Source organism: Phalaenopsis equestris, unplaced genomic scaffold (genome assembly GCF_001263595.1).
Source record: "Phalaenopsis equestris unplaced genomic scaffold, ASM126359v1 Scaffold000263, whole genome shotgun sequence".
Taxonomy (NCBI): domain Eukaryota; kingdom Viridiplantae; phylum Streptophyta; class Magnoliopsida; order Asparagales; family Orchidaceae; genus Phalaenopsis; species Phalaenopsis equestris.
In genome coordinates this window covers 376,273-393,108 of record NW_018164705.1, presented here as the reverse complement: position 1 = coordinate 393,108, position 16,836 = coordinate 376,273, and the positions used below count along the sequence as shown (strand labels likewise).

At 38.7% G+C, this 16,836-nt stretch overlaps 2 protein-coding genes across 2 annotated transcripts; both read right to left on the bottom strand.

Annotated features, from left to right (window-relative positions):
- Positions 1-4,734: 4,734 nt before the first annotated feature.
- Positions 4,735-6,143, bottom strand: LOC110024608 (probable xyloglucan endotransglucosylase/hydrolase protein 23). Its single transcript, XM_020724673.1, has 3 exons — positions 5,604-6,143; positions 5,301-5,494; positions 4,735-5,182 (listed from the first exon to the last, which is right to left on the bottom strand). Exons 1-3 carry the CDS (start codon positions 5,883-5,885, stop codon positions 4,810-4,812), a joined length of 849 nt encoding a protein of 282 aa, XP_020580332.1. The 5' UTR covers positions 5,886-6,143; the 3' UTR covers positions 4,735-4,809.
- Positions 6,144-12,079: 5,936 nt separating this feature from the next.
- LOC110024607 (probable xyloglucan endotransglucosylase/hydrolase protein 23) lies at positions 12,080-13,388 on the bottom strand. The gene is made up of 3 exons (XM_020724672.1): positions 13,001-13,388; positions 12,683-12,876; positions 12,080-12,575 (listed from the first exon to the last, which is right to left on the bottom strand). The coding sequence occupies exons 1-3, from the start codon at positions 13,283-13,285 to the stop codon at positions 12,176-12,178; spliced, it is 879 nt and encodes a 292-aa protein (XP_020580331.1). The 5' UTR covers positions 13,286-13,388; the 3' UTR covers positions 12,080-12,175.
- Positions 13,389-16,836: the final 3,448 nt, after the last annotated feature.

Below are 16,836 nucleotides of genomic sequence, written 5' to 3'. Positions count from 1 at the left end.
TTGTTTTTTATGATTTTAAGAAGTAAAGGAGCATGGTCAGAAGCATTAATGGCCAAATGCTGAACTTTAAAAAGAGAAAAAAAAATTAATCCAAGAAGGATTAGCAACAAATCTATCAAGACGTTAAAAAGCCTTTCCTTTATGCCAAGTAAAAGGATTCCCATGGAACCCCATATCATAAAGCCCAGCATCCAGCAAGATATTATTGAAATTAGCAATTAGATTGAGATTCAGAGGATTTCAACCTTTCTTCTCAAGAGGAGAAGAAATAATGTTGAAATCCCCTCCCAAAAGCCAAGCTTCATTCTTCTGCTTAATAGATTTAATCAAATTCCAAAGCTCCAAACGAGCCTGCTTAGTACATCTAACATAAATAATAGAAAAAAGAAAAGACTCATTAAGATAAAGAATTCTCAAATGTAATAATTGAGTGTGATTGATAAGAATCTCAATACTCACTGGTTATTTCCATAAGAACCAAATCTTATTATTAGAGTTAGCAATACAATTGAAAGCACCAATACGTCTGACGTAAGCCTCATTATTCATCCCTGCAACCATAGGTTCAAGAACACCCAAAAATCTTAAATTATAAACACGAATTAAATTTTTAAGTCTATTAGAAGCACACACTTTGGCAATACTCCTAATATTCCAGATTAAAGTGTTAAACTTCATCAATAACAAGCTTACCTTAGCTAGTAATAATAGTCATAGAAGGCTTAGCAACATCCTTACCCTGCACCTGGATTTAAACAACCTCCAGATTCATATAATGCAATTCACGAACACCTTTAAATTTCTTTTTCGAGATGATCTTTGAATCATCCAATCCTCCTCCAACTCATTTCAAGTAAGAGCAGGGCATTCCGGCCATTCCTGAGTAGCCAGTCCATCATGCAGAACTATTGTCCATCTAATTGCAAGATTTCAGGGGTACCAACCTTATCAGTATCTTGAACCATAACAGTGGTATCAATATTACCATTCTTAACCAAATCAGTCGTAATAGCAGAGGTATAATGAATAGCATTAGCAGTTTCACTAACCAAATCATTATTAACCAATATCGTACCCATATTATTATGCTCATTCATAGAAGAATTAAACTGATCATCTAAAGAATGCAAAGAACCCTCTCCAGGAAGATTAGCCTTAGTGATTTTCAAATCCGAATGCAACTCTTTATTCATCTCTTAATTATTATTTTTATTTTTCTGCAATTCAGGATGAACATTATAACAACGAGAAAGAAGATGACTAAATATTTTGCAATTAGTGCAATAATGTAGTACAAATTCTTGTTCAGCCTTCTGCAGTAACCATCATTAGAATTTTCCATCCAAATAGAATTGTGGAAAACCGAAGTAACATCACGTTCAACCAACATTCTAGCCATCAAAGGCCTAGACAAATTACAAGTAGCAACATCCATTTTCAATGGCTTACCAAAAATTGATCCCAAGGAATAAAGAACTTTTAGATTGAAGTAATGTAGCTTCAATCCAGGAAAGTGAATCCAAAAAGGCACAATAGGGATCTCTTTGGTAGGATTGAAATTAGGTGTCCATTTAAGAAGTTTCAAGTAACACATCTCAATGGTCAAGATTTTCTTAACAAATAGAGAGGTATAATCTTCTTCAAGGTGCAACTTAACCATTAAGTTACGACTATCGATTAACCCTAAATCCATCCTCCAACCAGATGCAAATCCGAAAAGAACTTACGAATAACCTCCACTTTCGGATGAGTAAATGAAAATTTACCAATTAAAGTATACTTTAGTGGTTCAGTGAGAATGTCTGTATCTTCTTCAGTAAAAAGAACTGCAGGTTTACCATTCTTGTGAGAGGCTTGTTGAAGCAAACCTCTGTTATTAGTATCCTTTATTTGCTGTTGAAACTCCTCAGAGAAACGAACATCTCTAGACCCAAATGATTTACGTGAAACCATATATTTGAAGGACGGTGCTGCATAAGCCATGGAAAAGAGCAGGATAAAAAGAAACAAGCCAAAACTACAGAGAAAAGATAAGTCTAGTTAGGAGAAACCAAGAAAAGAAAGCTCCCAAAGTAGAGGATAAAAACAAGGGACAAACCATAAAAAAGAACCGAAGCAAACAACAACACCAAAGAGAAAATTAGAAAGCCAAACATACTTGAAAGGAAAATGGACAAAAGAAATCGGCTAGGAATTAGGCACAGAACAAAAGAAACGAATGAGAGCCAGCGAAATGATATGGTTGGTGCTGCAGCAACAGGGCAAAGAAAGATCAGGCTAGGGCAAAGGATCGCGCGCGTGGGAGGCGCAGCAAGGAGGAGCACAGAACAACGAAAGGCTCGGAGAAGAGCGAACGGGCTAAGGCAGAGGATCGCGAGGTCTTGGAGGGGTACAGGATCGCATTTTCTCGGAGGATTGCGAGGTCTCGGAGGGGCTTCGTCTTTTTCGCGTCGCTCTCGTTCTTCCGACTCCGGGGTGTAAGTTAAGCCTACTTGTGAGCCACTTCGGGCTAGGCTCGATAAGTGGCTCATGAACTGAGTTCAATGAGGTAACAAGCCAAGCTCAAGCCGGCCTCAACTCGGCTCAATTAAAAAGTAATTAATATAAAATATAATCAAAATATGATAAATTCAAGACTTTATCTTTAAATCATTAAAAATATTTCAAAAAGGATATTTTATATTTTATCTTAAATAATTTATTATTATTTATCTCATAATTGGTCATTCTAATTGTCACTGTATTATAACACTAGCTTGAATTAATATTATTTTTTCTTTTTTATTAATTTAGTCGGTTTGTGAGTCTACTCGAAATCATAGAATAAAGCTCAAGCTCATTTAATTAATCAAACTCTAGAACAAGCTGAGGTTGTCTTGAGCATGACTCAACTCAACTCATTTACACCCCTAATTTACGCAATACAACAGTCCTAACATCCATTCTAAAACGACAAACCACGCCACAATATAACAAACCAAGCCACACTATCACAATCACACAATCAATCGACCTAACCTAGGTGTAGGTTTGGTGATTTAGCAATCCATCTAACATGTGTGTGAGGCTAGTGATATGAGATTTATGGGGCCCACTGTACCCGAGAAGTAGGGCACGCTATTCTAAGAAACTAATGTATTTTTAATTTTATTTAGCTCGTTGGATTGTTTTGTGCTTTGAATTGATTTTGGTTGAATTTGAGATTTGATTTAAATGTTTATTTAATTAACTTGTTTGAATTTGATTCATGTTTACTTAATGTTCTGAGTTTGAGTTAATGCTTGGTTAAGTTATGTCATTATTTAAATTAAGATTGATGAATAATTGACTTGATTAAGAATTAATTAATTAACTTGATTTCATTTGAAAGTTTAATATTTAGCTTTAATTAAGTTGATTAAATTAATTAATATTTAGTTAACAAATTTATCTTAATTTGGCTCAAGCTAAATCTTTAAACTAAGTTCAAGTTTATGTTCAAATTGATTTAGTTTGATGTTTATTAAACTTATTCTTATTTGATGTAACTTAAGTTGAACATTCATACCGCCTTAATTAAATTTAGTTTAAGTTGATTTGAATTCAAGTTAAGTTAATTTGAGTTAGATTATTCACTTTGGTTGAAATTTGTATAATGAATTGGTTTCATTTAAGGTTTAGTTTAGTTTTTTGTTTAAATTTAATTAAATGGGTTAATTAAAGTTTAATTAAGTGTAAGTAAGAAAATTGAATTAACTAAATACATAATTATTATTTTACTTTAATTAAAATTATTGAGTAAAGTCTTAATTACTGATTATGTTCTTTTCAAATGAAAGTGCTTAATTTTCTTATATTGTATTTTCTTTATCTTTATAAATTAACTTTAATAATATGATCGTTTGGTCAAATTTTCATGCCTTCATAACTTCTATCCTTTCTCGAGCATTCATATAACTAAATGATCAAGCAAGTCTTTTATTATGTATAGCTCGAAAAAACACTATAAATTAGTGTTTAGTGCTTCAAATTTGTTGCAATTAGAGAGAAAATCCTGTATCAATTCATCCACACAACATCCACGCTGCAATCAACTTAACAAGGGGAAGAAATATTAAATCCAGACTCCGGATGCTCGGACAACCACCCAGATATAGCGAAGGAAGGGAGGAATCGGACTTCCGCCCTCCTCGCTGCATCCGGGCCGTTGTCCGGACATCCGGAGTCCAGATGTAATATTTACTCGCCCAAGGGACAAAACCTTCTTCAAGCAATTGCACCACTGTGTTCAGCCATACTTCTCTCTTAACTTAAATGTCTTTTTTCTAAAACTAATAAAGATGTATTTGAAACTACATTAAAGCTGAAATAATATAGAAGTTTAAATGGCCTCAAAATAAAAAAAGCAAAGTTAATCGCTAGAACTAACTCCATCTACTACGGTATTTTAATTGAAGTTTTTATAATCAACATGATTAAACCCCTCACTAATCTTCCTAACCATAACTAAGCTTCACCTAGTTCTACTAACTATAACGAAAAAACAATTATTTGAGTTGGACCTCATAGGAGAAATATTCTATCGATAAATCGGACATATGATTGATCGTGTGAAAAAGACATGCGATTCACATCGTGGTTCTAACTTACAGGACTCAAAACGACACATACATCCAAACCCAAATGAAAATGAATGCATTAATAAACAGTAAAATTATGAAAAAGAATTATAGACTAACGGAAAAAAATCATCAACTTCCATTACAAATGAAAGAATAAAAGAATTAACAACAATACGTAACAGTTATTCCTTCTTAGACCTAATCCTTCTCAATTGATGGAGCACTCTGGAGGCAGTCCTTGTGGGAATCGCTTGTGATCGGCGCAATAGTTATAGATCATGTAATTGCTCTGTACCGACGACATTCTCTTCTGGCTCGTCACATCCATCTCATAATCCATCCACGTTCCTGCTCCGCCGCATCTTGATCCGCCGACGACGCAAGCATCCGCGTTGAAGCCACGGTAAGAAGCAGTGAATGGCGCGTTCTTCCAGTCCGTCTTTATGAGTCCTCCCCGGGTGGCCCAGTCGTCGGCGTTCCAGAGGCTGGGGTAGATCCTCATGGCCTGACTCTTTGGGAATCCCACGCCTCTCGTTTCCAGATTCCGGAATACCCTTATGGGGGTTCCGTCCACCATGAATCTGCTCACGTACATATTGCTCAAAGTTAGCTTTTTTTTTATTAATCCTATTCGTTAAGTAATCGTTAAGTAATTGCTAAAAATTTCTTTTTTTTTTTCTTGAAGCAGAGACGACTTACATAATTTGTTGGGGATTCCAGAGAACAGAGTAGGTGTGGAAATCGGTGGTGGGATCGAACCAGAGTTTGAACTGCATCTCCCGGTTGCCCTTTCCCTGCGTGAACACATTGGTGTGCAACGTGTAAGGGTCGCCGCTAAGGTTTCCGAGGAACTCGAAGTCGATCTCATCATGCGTTGGCCCCTGAGACGACAGCTGCAGGAGAAGAAGGACACCATCAGTTCAATGAAGTGTTGAGTTCTCACCAGCATATATATAGTATGTTGATACAATGGAGAGTGAATTGAGTGAGAATGTTACTTACGTAGTAGGCGGTGACTGTGCCGGCGGAATTGCCCGGGACGAGCTTGAGCTGCATGTCAATCTTGCCGAAGAGGTACTCTCTCTTGGACTGGAAGCCGGAGCCAGAAGCCTTCTCGAGTGAAAGAGTCAGAAGCTGGCCATTATTGAGGATCTTAGCTCGGCCGTCGCCCCAAGTGACGTCGAAGTCGTTGTAGAAGTTTCCTGCGGCAGCGGTGGCGGCAAGCAGAGAGCAGGCCAGTATAGTTAGCAGCAGCGCATTGGCCATTTCGGATTTAGCCATCATTAAGCAAGCTTGAAGCAGAGGACGGATTGGAGATGCTATTAGCTTATAGTTTTTATTGAAGGCTGAATAAGTTTTGGGTGAGGAGTTCGGAGTGGTGGCTGAAGGGGTTTTTATAGGTGGATGAGAATGATGAAGAAGAAAACGCGGAGGAAGGAGGTGGGGATTAGATTGGAGATTTCCTCGCTAGAGTTCCTTCACACTTCTCTCGTCACCGGATCTTCTTAGCTGGCTGCTGTCTGGCATTGATGAATTAAGAGGCACGCAGTATACATTGGCAATATGATATTGTTTACAATGAAGACACGCTGTTTGCATTAAAGCGTTTAGAATTTTATATAATATGATAAAGTTTAACTTGAAGGAATTCAAGTTTGTTCAACGAAAAAAAAAATGCATATATTCATGACATATGATTGAGTGATTGAGAAAAATTGAAATATAATAAATAAAAAAATGTAAGAAAAAATTTAGATCTTACAAAATACGTTGGTGTAGATGATGAATTTTGAGTTTTTGAGCGATCATTAATCCATAAATATGAAAAACCTTCAGCCTGACAGCGGTTATTTATTTCCAAGTTGTATGAATTGCTTTTTTTCTTTAGTACTTGCATGTTGTCATTAAACAAAATCATTTGTTTTTTCGGTCTTCTTGCACTGTAGACTAACTTGCTGACCCGTTCCAAAGAAGCTGATCCAAATTGACTCTTATTTTAGTTTGATTCTCCTCTCTCTCTCTGTCTCTACTTTCTTATTTTAATTAAGTGTAAAATTGTATTAATAGAAAATAGATATTCAAAATGTTGAACATGAATTCTAAAAAATAAAACATTTATATTAATATATAAAGTTAACAACTTATTGCTATGCACACTGAAATTGAAACAAATTATTCCGTGCATACATCTGAACGACCATCTCCACCGCACAACTAAACTTCCTACATCTATATCATTACATATGCTACAGATTAAAGTATCCTATGTGGACAGCTTGCTCTTAGCCGTGCAAATATATATATTTGTGAAAATAAGAATTAACTAAATGATGCTGTCTAACGATTACTTGTGATGATTAGATATTAAATCTAGTATGAGAAATTATAAAATTAAATATTATAATAATAAAGAATTCATCAATGTCCTTGAGTGGAGTGCAGTAATAATCATGAATATTAGCCGAAGTTTGCGCTGCCTCTCTGAAATAAAAATACCTAGAAAATAGAAAGATATGACTACAAATATATTTCTGTCTGACAGTCCAAAGTCTGTTAAGCTCCCTAGTGCCTCCAAAGGAACGATGATTTCCATGATTTGAACTTACCTCATAAATCTCATTTAGTTTGGAAATAAAAGCTTTTTTATACATATTTTTTTGTAGCTATCTGTTGGATCCTGAATTATCTTTTATGAACATGCCTCAAGAGTTAAAATTCGAGTGAAGGAGAGAATAACATGAAGTAAGAGTTACTGTGGTAGTTAAAATTCGAGTGAAGGAGAGAATAACATGAAGAAGTAAGAGCTGTGGTGAGAGTTTAAATGACGTGTGTCCCTTTGATCGTCTTATTGTCTCTAATTTATAAGAACTTATTTTGTGTAATTACATAAATGAGGGAACAATTATGGAAACTACTCTTAATATGATTAATATTCTAATAAATTGTATGGATTTCATTTCATATCTGTTTTACAATTTGAATTTTGATATATTGGTAATTGGTTGAATGATTTGCTAGAATGCGGCTGATTGAGGCGATCGACTGGGTGACATCTGTGTCTTGTGTTTGGTCTACTGAGGTGCTCATATGAACAACGATCTTGTCCATCGGAGCAAAAGCAGGCTAACCGTCCAATCGTGCTCAAGGTGTTTCTGTCTGCACTTCAGTCGATCGATTGGTCGACTAACGAGTTGATTGTTTTTGTCAGGAGAGTCGTGGTTTACTTGTAGCTTTGGCTCAAGTCTTACGAGGCCTACAACTTGTCTACCTGGTCGGTTCGTCGCCTCAGCTGGATATCCCTATTTGCAAGGTCTTAGGCGGATCTTGTTGTTACCTGTGTGAAGTATCCGATGAGATTTGTTGTTATCATGAATTATGTCTTGCCCTTGGTGGATCTTGTCGGTATCGAACGAGGGATCATCTCTAGAGCTTTGACTTGTCCCAGATTTAGAGACGGGAATTTACCTACTTGGCATTGAGTTGTTGGTCGATTGCTTACCTCAGAGGGAATATAGTTTGCCCCTCGGTCATTTGTCTTTTTTTTTTGAGTTTCATGTTGATAGTTCTGATGTATACATATTAGTTCCTCAAATTTTCCTGCTTCTTGGCGGCGACAGCTGCATTAAGGAAAGGAAAATTATTATCTTAATTGAGAAACACAAATCAAGAAAATTTAATGATTAGTTCTCCCTTTATTTTTGTGCTCGGCGTGTCCTATAAATAAGGTCAGGAGTTGGGTTGTTCGTCTTTTGCCAGCTTTTACTGTGTGCTGAGTAGGTGTCATGTCGGGTGGCACGAGCAACAAGAAGGTCAACCCAAGCTCACTAGCCTTGGCGGGGTATCCATCTACTCTGACATCTGCCCTAAAAAATAAAAAGGTGGTCAGAAAGAAAAAAATTCGAGAGATGGTCGGTTTTGAGTCGATCGACCAGGTTGCTTCTTCCGAGGGGCCCAAAAGACGGTCTCCAAAGAGGCTCCAAAAACCTGCGAGTTTTGGTCCGAGCGAGGTCAGCGCGGTGGTTGACCCGTCGGCCCCGTCCATTGAAAAGGCTGCCAAAGATCGTCAAAGCTCGAGGGCAAAGGTGGCGATACACCCTTTGTTGTTGTCTCAGGGGAAAAGAGAGTAGGCACCATAGCGAGAGAGGTTGACTGGGTATGAGCTTGAGAGGCTCATGGATATGTAAGAAATTTCTTTTGACTTTGGCTAGCGCAATTACTTAACCTTCAATTTAAACGCAGATATGTCAGTCGAGATGGAGGATGTCGAGGGCGACGAGCCACCGAGATATGTGGTTAAATTAGTTGTTATTGTTGTCGTTGAATCCTTTGATTTGATCACCCTCCCTCCCCTTTCCATCGATCGACGCAGACGAAAGCTCTCAGCAAGATCAGCCTATGTACAACAGACTCCCTCTTGAGTCAGTGACATGTCGGGTGCAGGAGATGGTAGAGGTTCTGCAATAGACAATAAAAAGTCCTGCCAACTCATCTGCACTAAGATGGATGTCTTGTTTCAAACATTTGAAGATCGCCTCTCAACAACATTCGGCTATCATCGCTCGACTGGAGGGAGAGGTCACATCGCTACTAGGCACTATTAATAACATTCGAGCTGAGTTGGGATCCATCTGTGGTTCGGTAGTTCCTAGTGATTCCAAAATGAAGCTGGTCGAATGGAGCAGATTAGGCTTGATGGATAGATGGTCCTCCAGAGGTTGCTTAAAAAAAGGGTATGCCTCGTCTGAAACCACAAAAAACCCATTTATTAAGTATTTTTTCTGAAACCTGTAATGATGATATTCGTAATAAAATACTGTGTTAAGAGATTTGAAATACCAATTTGTGTGAAACATATCTCTATGTGGTTCTTCGGTTTGCGCACCAGCCTTATAAATAGGTTTAGGGTCGGAAATCTTCCACTTTTGTACTTTGTTTTCCAAGTCCTTCAATTTCTCATTATTTTTCTTCTAATCCTTTTGCCTGACTGTAATAGATCACAAGTACTCTCCAGTTTTTTTGACACAATATGGGTGGCTGATCCATCGTTCTCGATGAACAAGAGGGTAAGGGTGAAAGACCTTCAGGACAGGTATATGTCGGATTCTCAGATTATCCTCCGCAGAATGCCGATCAAGAGGCGAACGACAAACAATGGTTGTACTAATATGGTGTTCTACTAGGATTGGTTTAGTTGCGGTCTCCTACTAACCTTATAGCCAGAGCTCAAGAGAGTCTTCACCAAATATAATGTTTCCCGACCCAAGTTCTGTCAAAATTCATTGCACCCATCGTGATTTTCATCATGTTCTGCCTCTGCTTCAGCATCCCTTGAGCAATTGACATTTGCAATCCTTAATTCTTCTTCAAGGTTGACAAAGATGGTTGTCATGTTTTAGCCATTGCAAAAGCTTCACTTGCTTGGTGTTGAAAACAAGATTAAGGGCTGGCGAAATAAGTTCTTAATCAATTCTACATCTAGCGACTAAGAGATTGTTACCACGTTCGCGGGACATGGCGGGTAGTAAGCTGAAGGCATTTCCACCCAATTTGCAACCTGTCCAGAAGGTGCTAGAAGGGTGCTCAATGTCTGTTCCTCAGTATACCACTGAAAAAATGGTGAACCGTGTAATGAAAGAAGCCGAGGAGGGTACTGACGTCCCGTCCCTTCTCTGAAGTTGTGAGGGATGGTTAAGGATGAGAAATGACGAGCAGTTCAACTTGCTTGATGTCTAAAGGGACTTACATCCCCTGTCGGCCACAATTAGTGTATGTTGTCTCTTCTTGGGGAAATGACTTGGTCTTCTACTTTTCAGGCGGATCTCAAGGAACATTCTTATGAGAGACTTCTCGAGCATGTCGCATGATCATACCTGTAGGCGAGTTAGATTTCTCACTCCTTAGGACTTGCTTTTATACAAAAATAAAACTCCTTGAGGGTAGTCAAGGAGAGCTTTGTCAAACTCCTGAGAGGAAGTTGCCCTCTTGACCGATGAGCTCCACAGGGCTTGTGACGATCGGGAGTTTGACAGATTAATGCAACAACACTCCGAATGAAGGGAGTAGCAGCCGATGAAGGAGGTAACTGAGCTCAGAAGGACATTGGAGTCACTTGTCCCCCCTCGGACCCCCACCCTTGGTGGATACTAGTCTTGATTGATTCTTTCTCCTGACACGTTACTTAAGAGGGTGATAACCAATGTTTTTAGGATGAATTTTGTTCCCCTTTTGCAGATCTTGTCAATTGCAGGAAGAGATCCATCCCTAGGTAATGTACTGTCCCAATTTCACATCGGCTCGCGGCTGGAAGGTATCAAAGTTTTCCAATCGATTACGCAGCAGTCGATCAATTTCTCTAGAATTGTTTGATCCCTTGGTTTTTCCAGACCTCCCGGGGACTCACCCCGCTTTTCCCTGCTTGTGCGTGTCTTTATCCCTTTGTCGACCTCTAGGTACAAATCTTGTCATCACCTGTAGGAGGCAATAACTTAGAAATTTTGGGGGATCATGACCTTCTCTTTGCGAACCTTGTTAAGGGGGAGCAGGGAAAACGCCTCAGGTGCCCAGGCTCGTAGGTTTTACAAGTGCATTTAGAATGAGTGATGGCTCGATTTCATTGATCGTCAGGCGAACCCCGACCCCCAACTCTTATAGTTGACAAGGTTGCACATGCAACTATCTTTATGGTAAGAGACTACAATCTAAATACTCGATACAATGATCAAATAGATCGTATCCTTAGACATCGTGATGCAATCATATCACATCTCAATTGGGCATGCATATTTCTAGCGTTTCACAATATTGGCTTGTATATTTATATTGATACTATGAGGGCTTTAGGACGTCCACAAGATATGTTTTCAGATACCGCTATACATTTATAGCCCATCAGAGCGTTGCCTGCCAAGTTTCCAGATTGAAGTCGTTGTTCGGGAAGGAAAATCAATATATTGCATATGTAGCTTATCTTTAGACCTTTTTGAAGAAGGTTTTGTTACTAACATGTTTACTTCAATTGTGGGTTTTATATGCGTTTGGAAGATCTTTAAATTCCCCCTTCTTATTTAAAAACTTTTCAAGGTCGACCTCATCACATCAAAGTTAAAAGAGATAAATTAAACAAATATGTTGTTCTCCATATATATCGAAATTGCTGTGCTGCAAGGCTCTCCTCAAAATTTTTTTTATTTCTTTGGGGCATCATGGCCTTAATATGTTTTCCCTTTTAGGAGAGTTTACGTTAAAACAATGGGGGATGCGAACAAATAAAGAAATAAAGAAATAGGAAGACTTGGGCAGAGCTTAAACCCAACAACATGTTCTCATTTACAAAGACAAGAAAAGCTGACAGTTTCAAAGACGTACCAACAACATGTTCTCATTTACAAAGACAAGAAAAGTTGACAGTTTCAAAGACGTAAAGTGTATTATAAATTATTAATAGTTCTATCGTTCAACAAAATCAACGAAACGTGTACTAGCGAACAAATCATGCATGATATCTCATTACAAATTAAAGAATAAAACAATTAACTATGTTACACTGTAGTTATTCTTCTCCGGCTTTACACTTCTCAATTGATGGTGCACTCAGTCGGCAATCCCTGCGGGAACCGCTTGCGATCGGCGCAATAGTTATAGATCATGTAATTCTTCTGCACCCACGACATCCTCTTCTGGCTCGTCACATCCATCTGGTAATCCATCCACGCTCCAGCCCCACTGCCACCCATCTTCCTCGCAGGGCACCTTGATCTGCCGGCGACCCACACGCAAGCGTCGGCGTTGAAGCCACGGTAAGAAGCGGTAAATGGCGCGTTCTTCCAGTCTGTCTTGATGAGACCTCCGCGTGTGGCCCAGTCGTCGGCGTTCCAGAGGCTGGAGTAGATCCTCATGGCCTGATTCTTTGGGAATGCCACCCCTCTGTTCTCCAGATTCCTGAATACCCTTATGGGCGACCCGTCTACCATGAATCTGCGCACGTACATATTGTCCAAAGTTAGCATTTTTTCTCCTATCTGATACATGATTAAAAAAAGAAATCTTTATTTTTTTTTAATTGGGAAGGGGAAACGACTTACATAATTTGTTGAGGATTCCAGAGAAGAGAGTAGGTGTGGAAATCGTTGGTGGGATCGAACCAGAGCTTGAACTGCATCTCCCGATTTCCCTTTCCCTGCGTGAATACATTGGTGTGCAACGTGTAAGGGTCGCCGCTAAGGTTTCCGAGGAACTCGAAGTCGATCTCATCGTGTGTCCGCCCCTGAGACGACAGCTGCAGGAGAAGAAGAACGAACATAATAAAGACACCATGAGTTTAACGAACTGTTGTGTTCTCACCAACATATATATAGTATGTTGATATTAAGCAGAGTGAATTGAGTGAGACTGCTACTTACGTAGTAAGCGGTGACTGTGCCGGCGGAATTGCCGGGTACGAGCTTGAGCTGCATGTCAATCTTGCCGAAGAGGTACTCGCTCTTGGACTGGAAGCCGGAGCCTGAAGCCTTATCGAGTGAAAGAGTCAGCAGCTGGCCATTATTAAGGATCTTAGCGCGGCCGTCGCCCCAAGTGATGTCGAAGTCATTGTAGAAGTTTCCTCCAGCGACGGAAACCGAAGCGGAAAGCAGACAGCAGGCCAGAATAGGGAGCAGAAGCGCACTGGTCATTGCGGAACAGGTCATCACGAAGCAAGCTTCGAGCAGAGGAGGGAGTGGAGGCCGGAGTCTTTAGTGTGGCTAGTTTCTAGGGGGCCGAGGATGATTTGGGTGAGGAGTTTGGAGCCGAGGCTGATGGAGTTATATAGGAGGCAAAGAATGATTCAGAAGAAAACGCGGAGGGAGGAGGGAGCTTCGTTGCACTTTCTCTTGTCATCGGCTCCTCATAGCTGGATACAGAACAGAGCGCTGATGAATTATGTAGCGCAAGGTACGTTAAAATAAATCAAAGACGCTTCATTATTTGGTCCGTAGTATTCTGCTTTCACGTAAAGCAATGTTTTTATATGGTATATTAAATTCATGATCATCAATTTTTTCCATGCATGCCATCTAATTCTTATCTATTTACACAGCGAACACCTAACTTCATTTTTTTTTTACTTTTATGCCAACCTATGCTTTACATAAAACTGCGATATTTTTATATTTTTAATTTAAAAATCAAATTTATTCTCCCTCGATATAAAGTCAAATCATGCTTATTTCTCTTCATAAGATCTCAGCCGGGAGCAATTTCTACCTGGAATGCCAAATTACGCTAAACCCTGAACTTCATAATCTCTCATTTAGGAGCATTCACTCCATAGAAGGTCAAATAATGCCTGTTCCTCTTTTTGTTAGAAGTAGAAGATGTTTTATTTAATTATAGAAATAATTTTTTTGGTGAATAAGGACAATATAGTTGTCAGCAGGTGAGCCCATTTATAAGCCCAATTTGATGGAAAGAAAGAAGACTCGAAACACAAAATCTCATTACATTTCTTGAGCAGTTAATTACAATCCAATGACTAAAATTATATATGGATAGATACAGACTAATACAAAATTAATTTGGTTATTACCCCCTTCGAGATGATGTCAGTCGATCCTGAGTATTGATATAGTGAATTGGAGATGGTTAGCTTTGATTTGATCCCTAATAAGTATCATCTACAATTTCTTCTGGCAAGTTTTGATGCCAATATTTATGCAAATTTACAGAAATCATTATTAACGATTAGTTTTGTGTCAAGATTAGCCGTGATATTATTAAATGCTATCTTTATCATTTAATAGCGACGATGTTAAGTTCGACAAAAAACTATTTGATGTAATCAATACATGATACAAATTTAATGCCAAAATGTTAAAATCAAAACCCATGTCTCCCAAGGTCATTCACGCTCTCCACTGCTCAATTTTCTTCCCCAAAGAAACCCTAGCACCTCGTGTCATCGGGCAACCCCACGATCACACTTCTCGAGCGACTGTCTGATGACCTCGTGAATCTGACACATCCTCTTATCTGAGCATTTAGGTATTAGGGTTTTGCTATGGCTTATTGGGTGTTCAGCTACCAGTGAGATTTAGGGTTAGTGGGATTTTGTAAATACGAAAATAAGAAATTGTTTCGTTAAATCCACTTTCCCCGTGGATTTAGAAAATTAATTTAAGTCAAACAAAAGGCAATATTTCAACCCCATTATATATGTGTATAAGTGTAGAATTTAGGTAAATCCACAAAACTTATACATTTTTGCATTTGTTTAATTCTTAGTTATTTATTTTCCTTATATCTTTCTGTATGTGTATTTATGTGTGTCTTTGTGTGTTAGGGTTTGTGTATTTATATAGATGGATGGATGGATGGATGGATAAATTTTGTGCAAGAATGTATATATTTATGTGAGTGTTTTTGTATAGGTGTTTATGTGTGTGTTTGTGTATCTAAATGCATGTCTATGTGTTTGTGTGTCTGCACATGTGCATGTAGTGTTTGTATAAGGTCTTCGGTTGTTGAAGGCCCAATGCATAGCAAAAGGTACATGTTTTAGCCCTTGGGCTAGAGCGACGTGTGATATTGTGGGTTCCAGATCCAGCTTCTCCAAAATCTCCTTCTAGAATGAGGTGATTAATGAGCGGAGGCTTTCATTCTGTCATTGCCTTATATGCAAAAGGGCCATTGAATTCTTTTAGGATTTTTTAGGGCTTGCAAGTTGTGCCACCAACATCATCTTGAAATCTTTGAATGAAGTAATTATCCTAAGCAGTAATCCATTGAACCATTTGAGAGCCAATTTCCTCAGCATGGTGAAGAATAAATGTCACTTCAATGCATCTGTGATCTTCAATAAATAGACGATTGACTCAAAAGAAGCAATATGGTTGATCATATTAGTCCAACGCTTGTCGGATTCTAGAGCGGGAACTCTGAATCGCTTCTAAGGCTTTGCTTAATAAATCTGCTAAGTGAATGTTTTCTTTGGCTAACGGGATGCCTTGGTTCACTCTAAGCTTTGTCTGTCCATTGGTGTCGACCCAACTCTATCGAGACACTGAGAATATTCAATCCTTTTTTCATGTGGAGGTATCCTTCAACCATTGGGCACCGGTGCTTCATGTCAGGGGTTTTGTTCCCCTCTCTAAGACAATACTTCTTTGATGATGTTCATCATCTTGTCCTTTAAATCTTGGATTTGCTGTTGTACAAACTCCCTATAGCACTCCATGTTGGTTGTATCTTTTTTGTGGATTTCCTCTCCTTGTGCTACTTTTTTTCTTGTTACTAGCAAATCCACGCTTAACACACCTTTAGATTATTGAATCCTGATTTTTTCATGAATCACAACCAAGGAATAAAGTTTATCGTGGGAGAGAGACGGAGACAGTGAGAGAGAAATGCTCAATAATGAACTGTAACTTGAATTTTTTATCATTTTCTAACAAAATGATCCCCTATTTATATAAAAGAGGGTAAAATTCATGAAATTAGATGTTTTCCTCTACTTTAACGAGCTTATTACAATACATTTTTAAGAATTTTACATATATTTTGGCATTTGGTTCATCTATTCTATGACAAGGTCAATTGAGATCAGTCAGTTCTGGTTCAATGAGACCTGCTTGTATGACTACTAAATTAGGGTTGTTATTCAACCCTTTGTGGTCTTTTGGCCACCAAGACTTTACACAATCTACTTAGCTTTGTAGGTCAACCACGCAAGTCTATTTACTCATTATTGATCCCTAAGTAAGGAACTCATGTCGACAAAGCATGGCTAGATTATCTGGTAGAGTGTGAATTATCATAATCTTACAGGTAGCCTAGTAGTCCACGAGGCAATCCTTCGGGAATGCTCTGTATAGTTGTATAATGGCTAGTTCTCGGCCCCAAATACGGAATCTCAGGGGTGTCTGCGGGTAGCTAACAATGCTGGCTTCTTCCCTTGAGTCATGTATGAGAAGAGGCAAATCGATGCACTCGCTCGGCTTAATAGTCATTTATCTTTGGTGAGATGATCTTTATTCGGTCGACCTTCAACCCTATTTTAAAGGGGTCACAAGTAGCCACACAGGTGTTTCAGTATTCTGCTAGCGAATGCTTAACATCTTGGTCCTAGACCCTAGTCTTTTGTCGATGAACCTTTGATCATCTATTGTGGGTCGTTAGTTTTCCATCTATATGCCCTTGATCTTCCATACGTAGGTCATTGGTCTTCCGTTTGGGAGCCCATTTTAGTCTTACACATTATATG

What these genes read in the sequence shown, in the direction of transcription:
- LOC110024608 (XM_020724673.1), bottom strand. Translation starts at nt 5,885, where the DNA reads ATGATGGCTAAATCCGAAATGGCCAATGCGCTGCTGCTAACTATACTG. An exon ending in GCACAGTCACCGCCTACTAC is followed by an intron (nt 5,495 to 5,603) that starts GTAAGTAACATT and finishes CTTCTCCTGCAG; the next exon opens with CTGTCGTCTCAGGGGCCAAC. An exon ending in TGGAATCCCCAACAAATTAT is followed by an intron (nt 5,183 to 5,300) that starts GTAAGTCGTCTC and finishes GTACGTGAGCAG; the next exon opens with ATTCATGGTGGACGGAACCC.
- LOC110024607 (XM_020724672.1), bottom strand. Translation starts at nt 13,285, where the DNA reads ATGACCTGTTCCGCAATGACCAGTGCGCTTCTGCTCCCTATTCTGGCC. An exon ending in GCACAGTCACCGCTTACTAC is followed by an intron (nt 12,877 to 13,000) that starts GTAAGTAGCAGT and finishes CTTCTCCTGCAG; the next exon opens with CTGTCGTCTCAGGGGCGGAC. An exon ending in TGGAATCCTCAACAAATTAT is followed by an intron (nt 12,576 to 12,682) that starts GTAAGTCGTTTC and finishes GTACGTGCGCAG; the next exon opens with ATTCATGGTAGACGGGTCGC.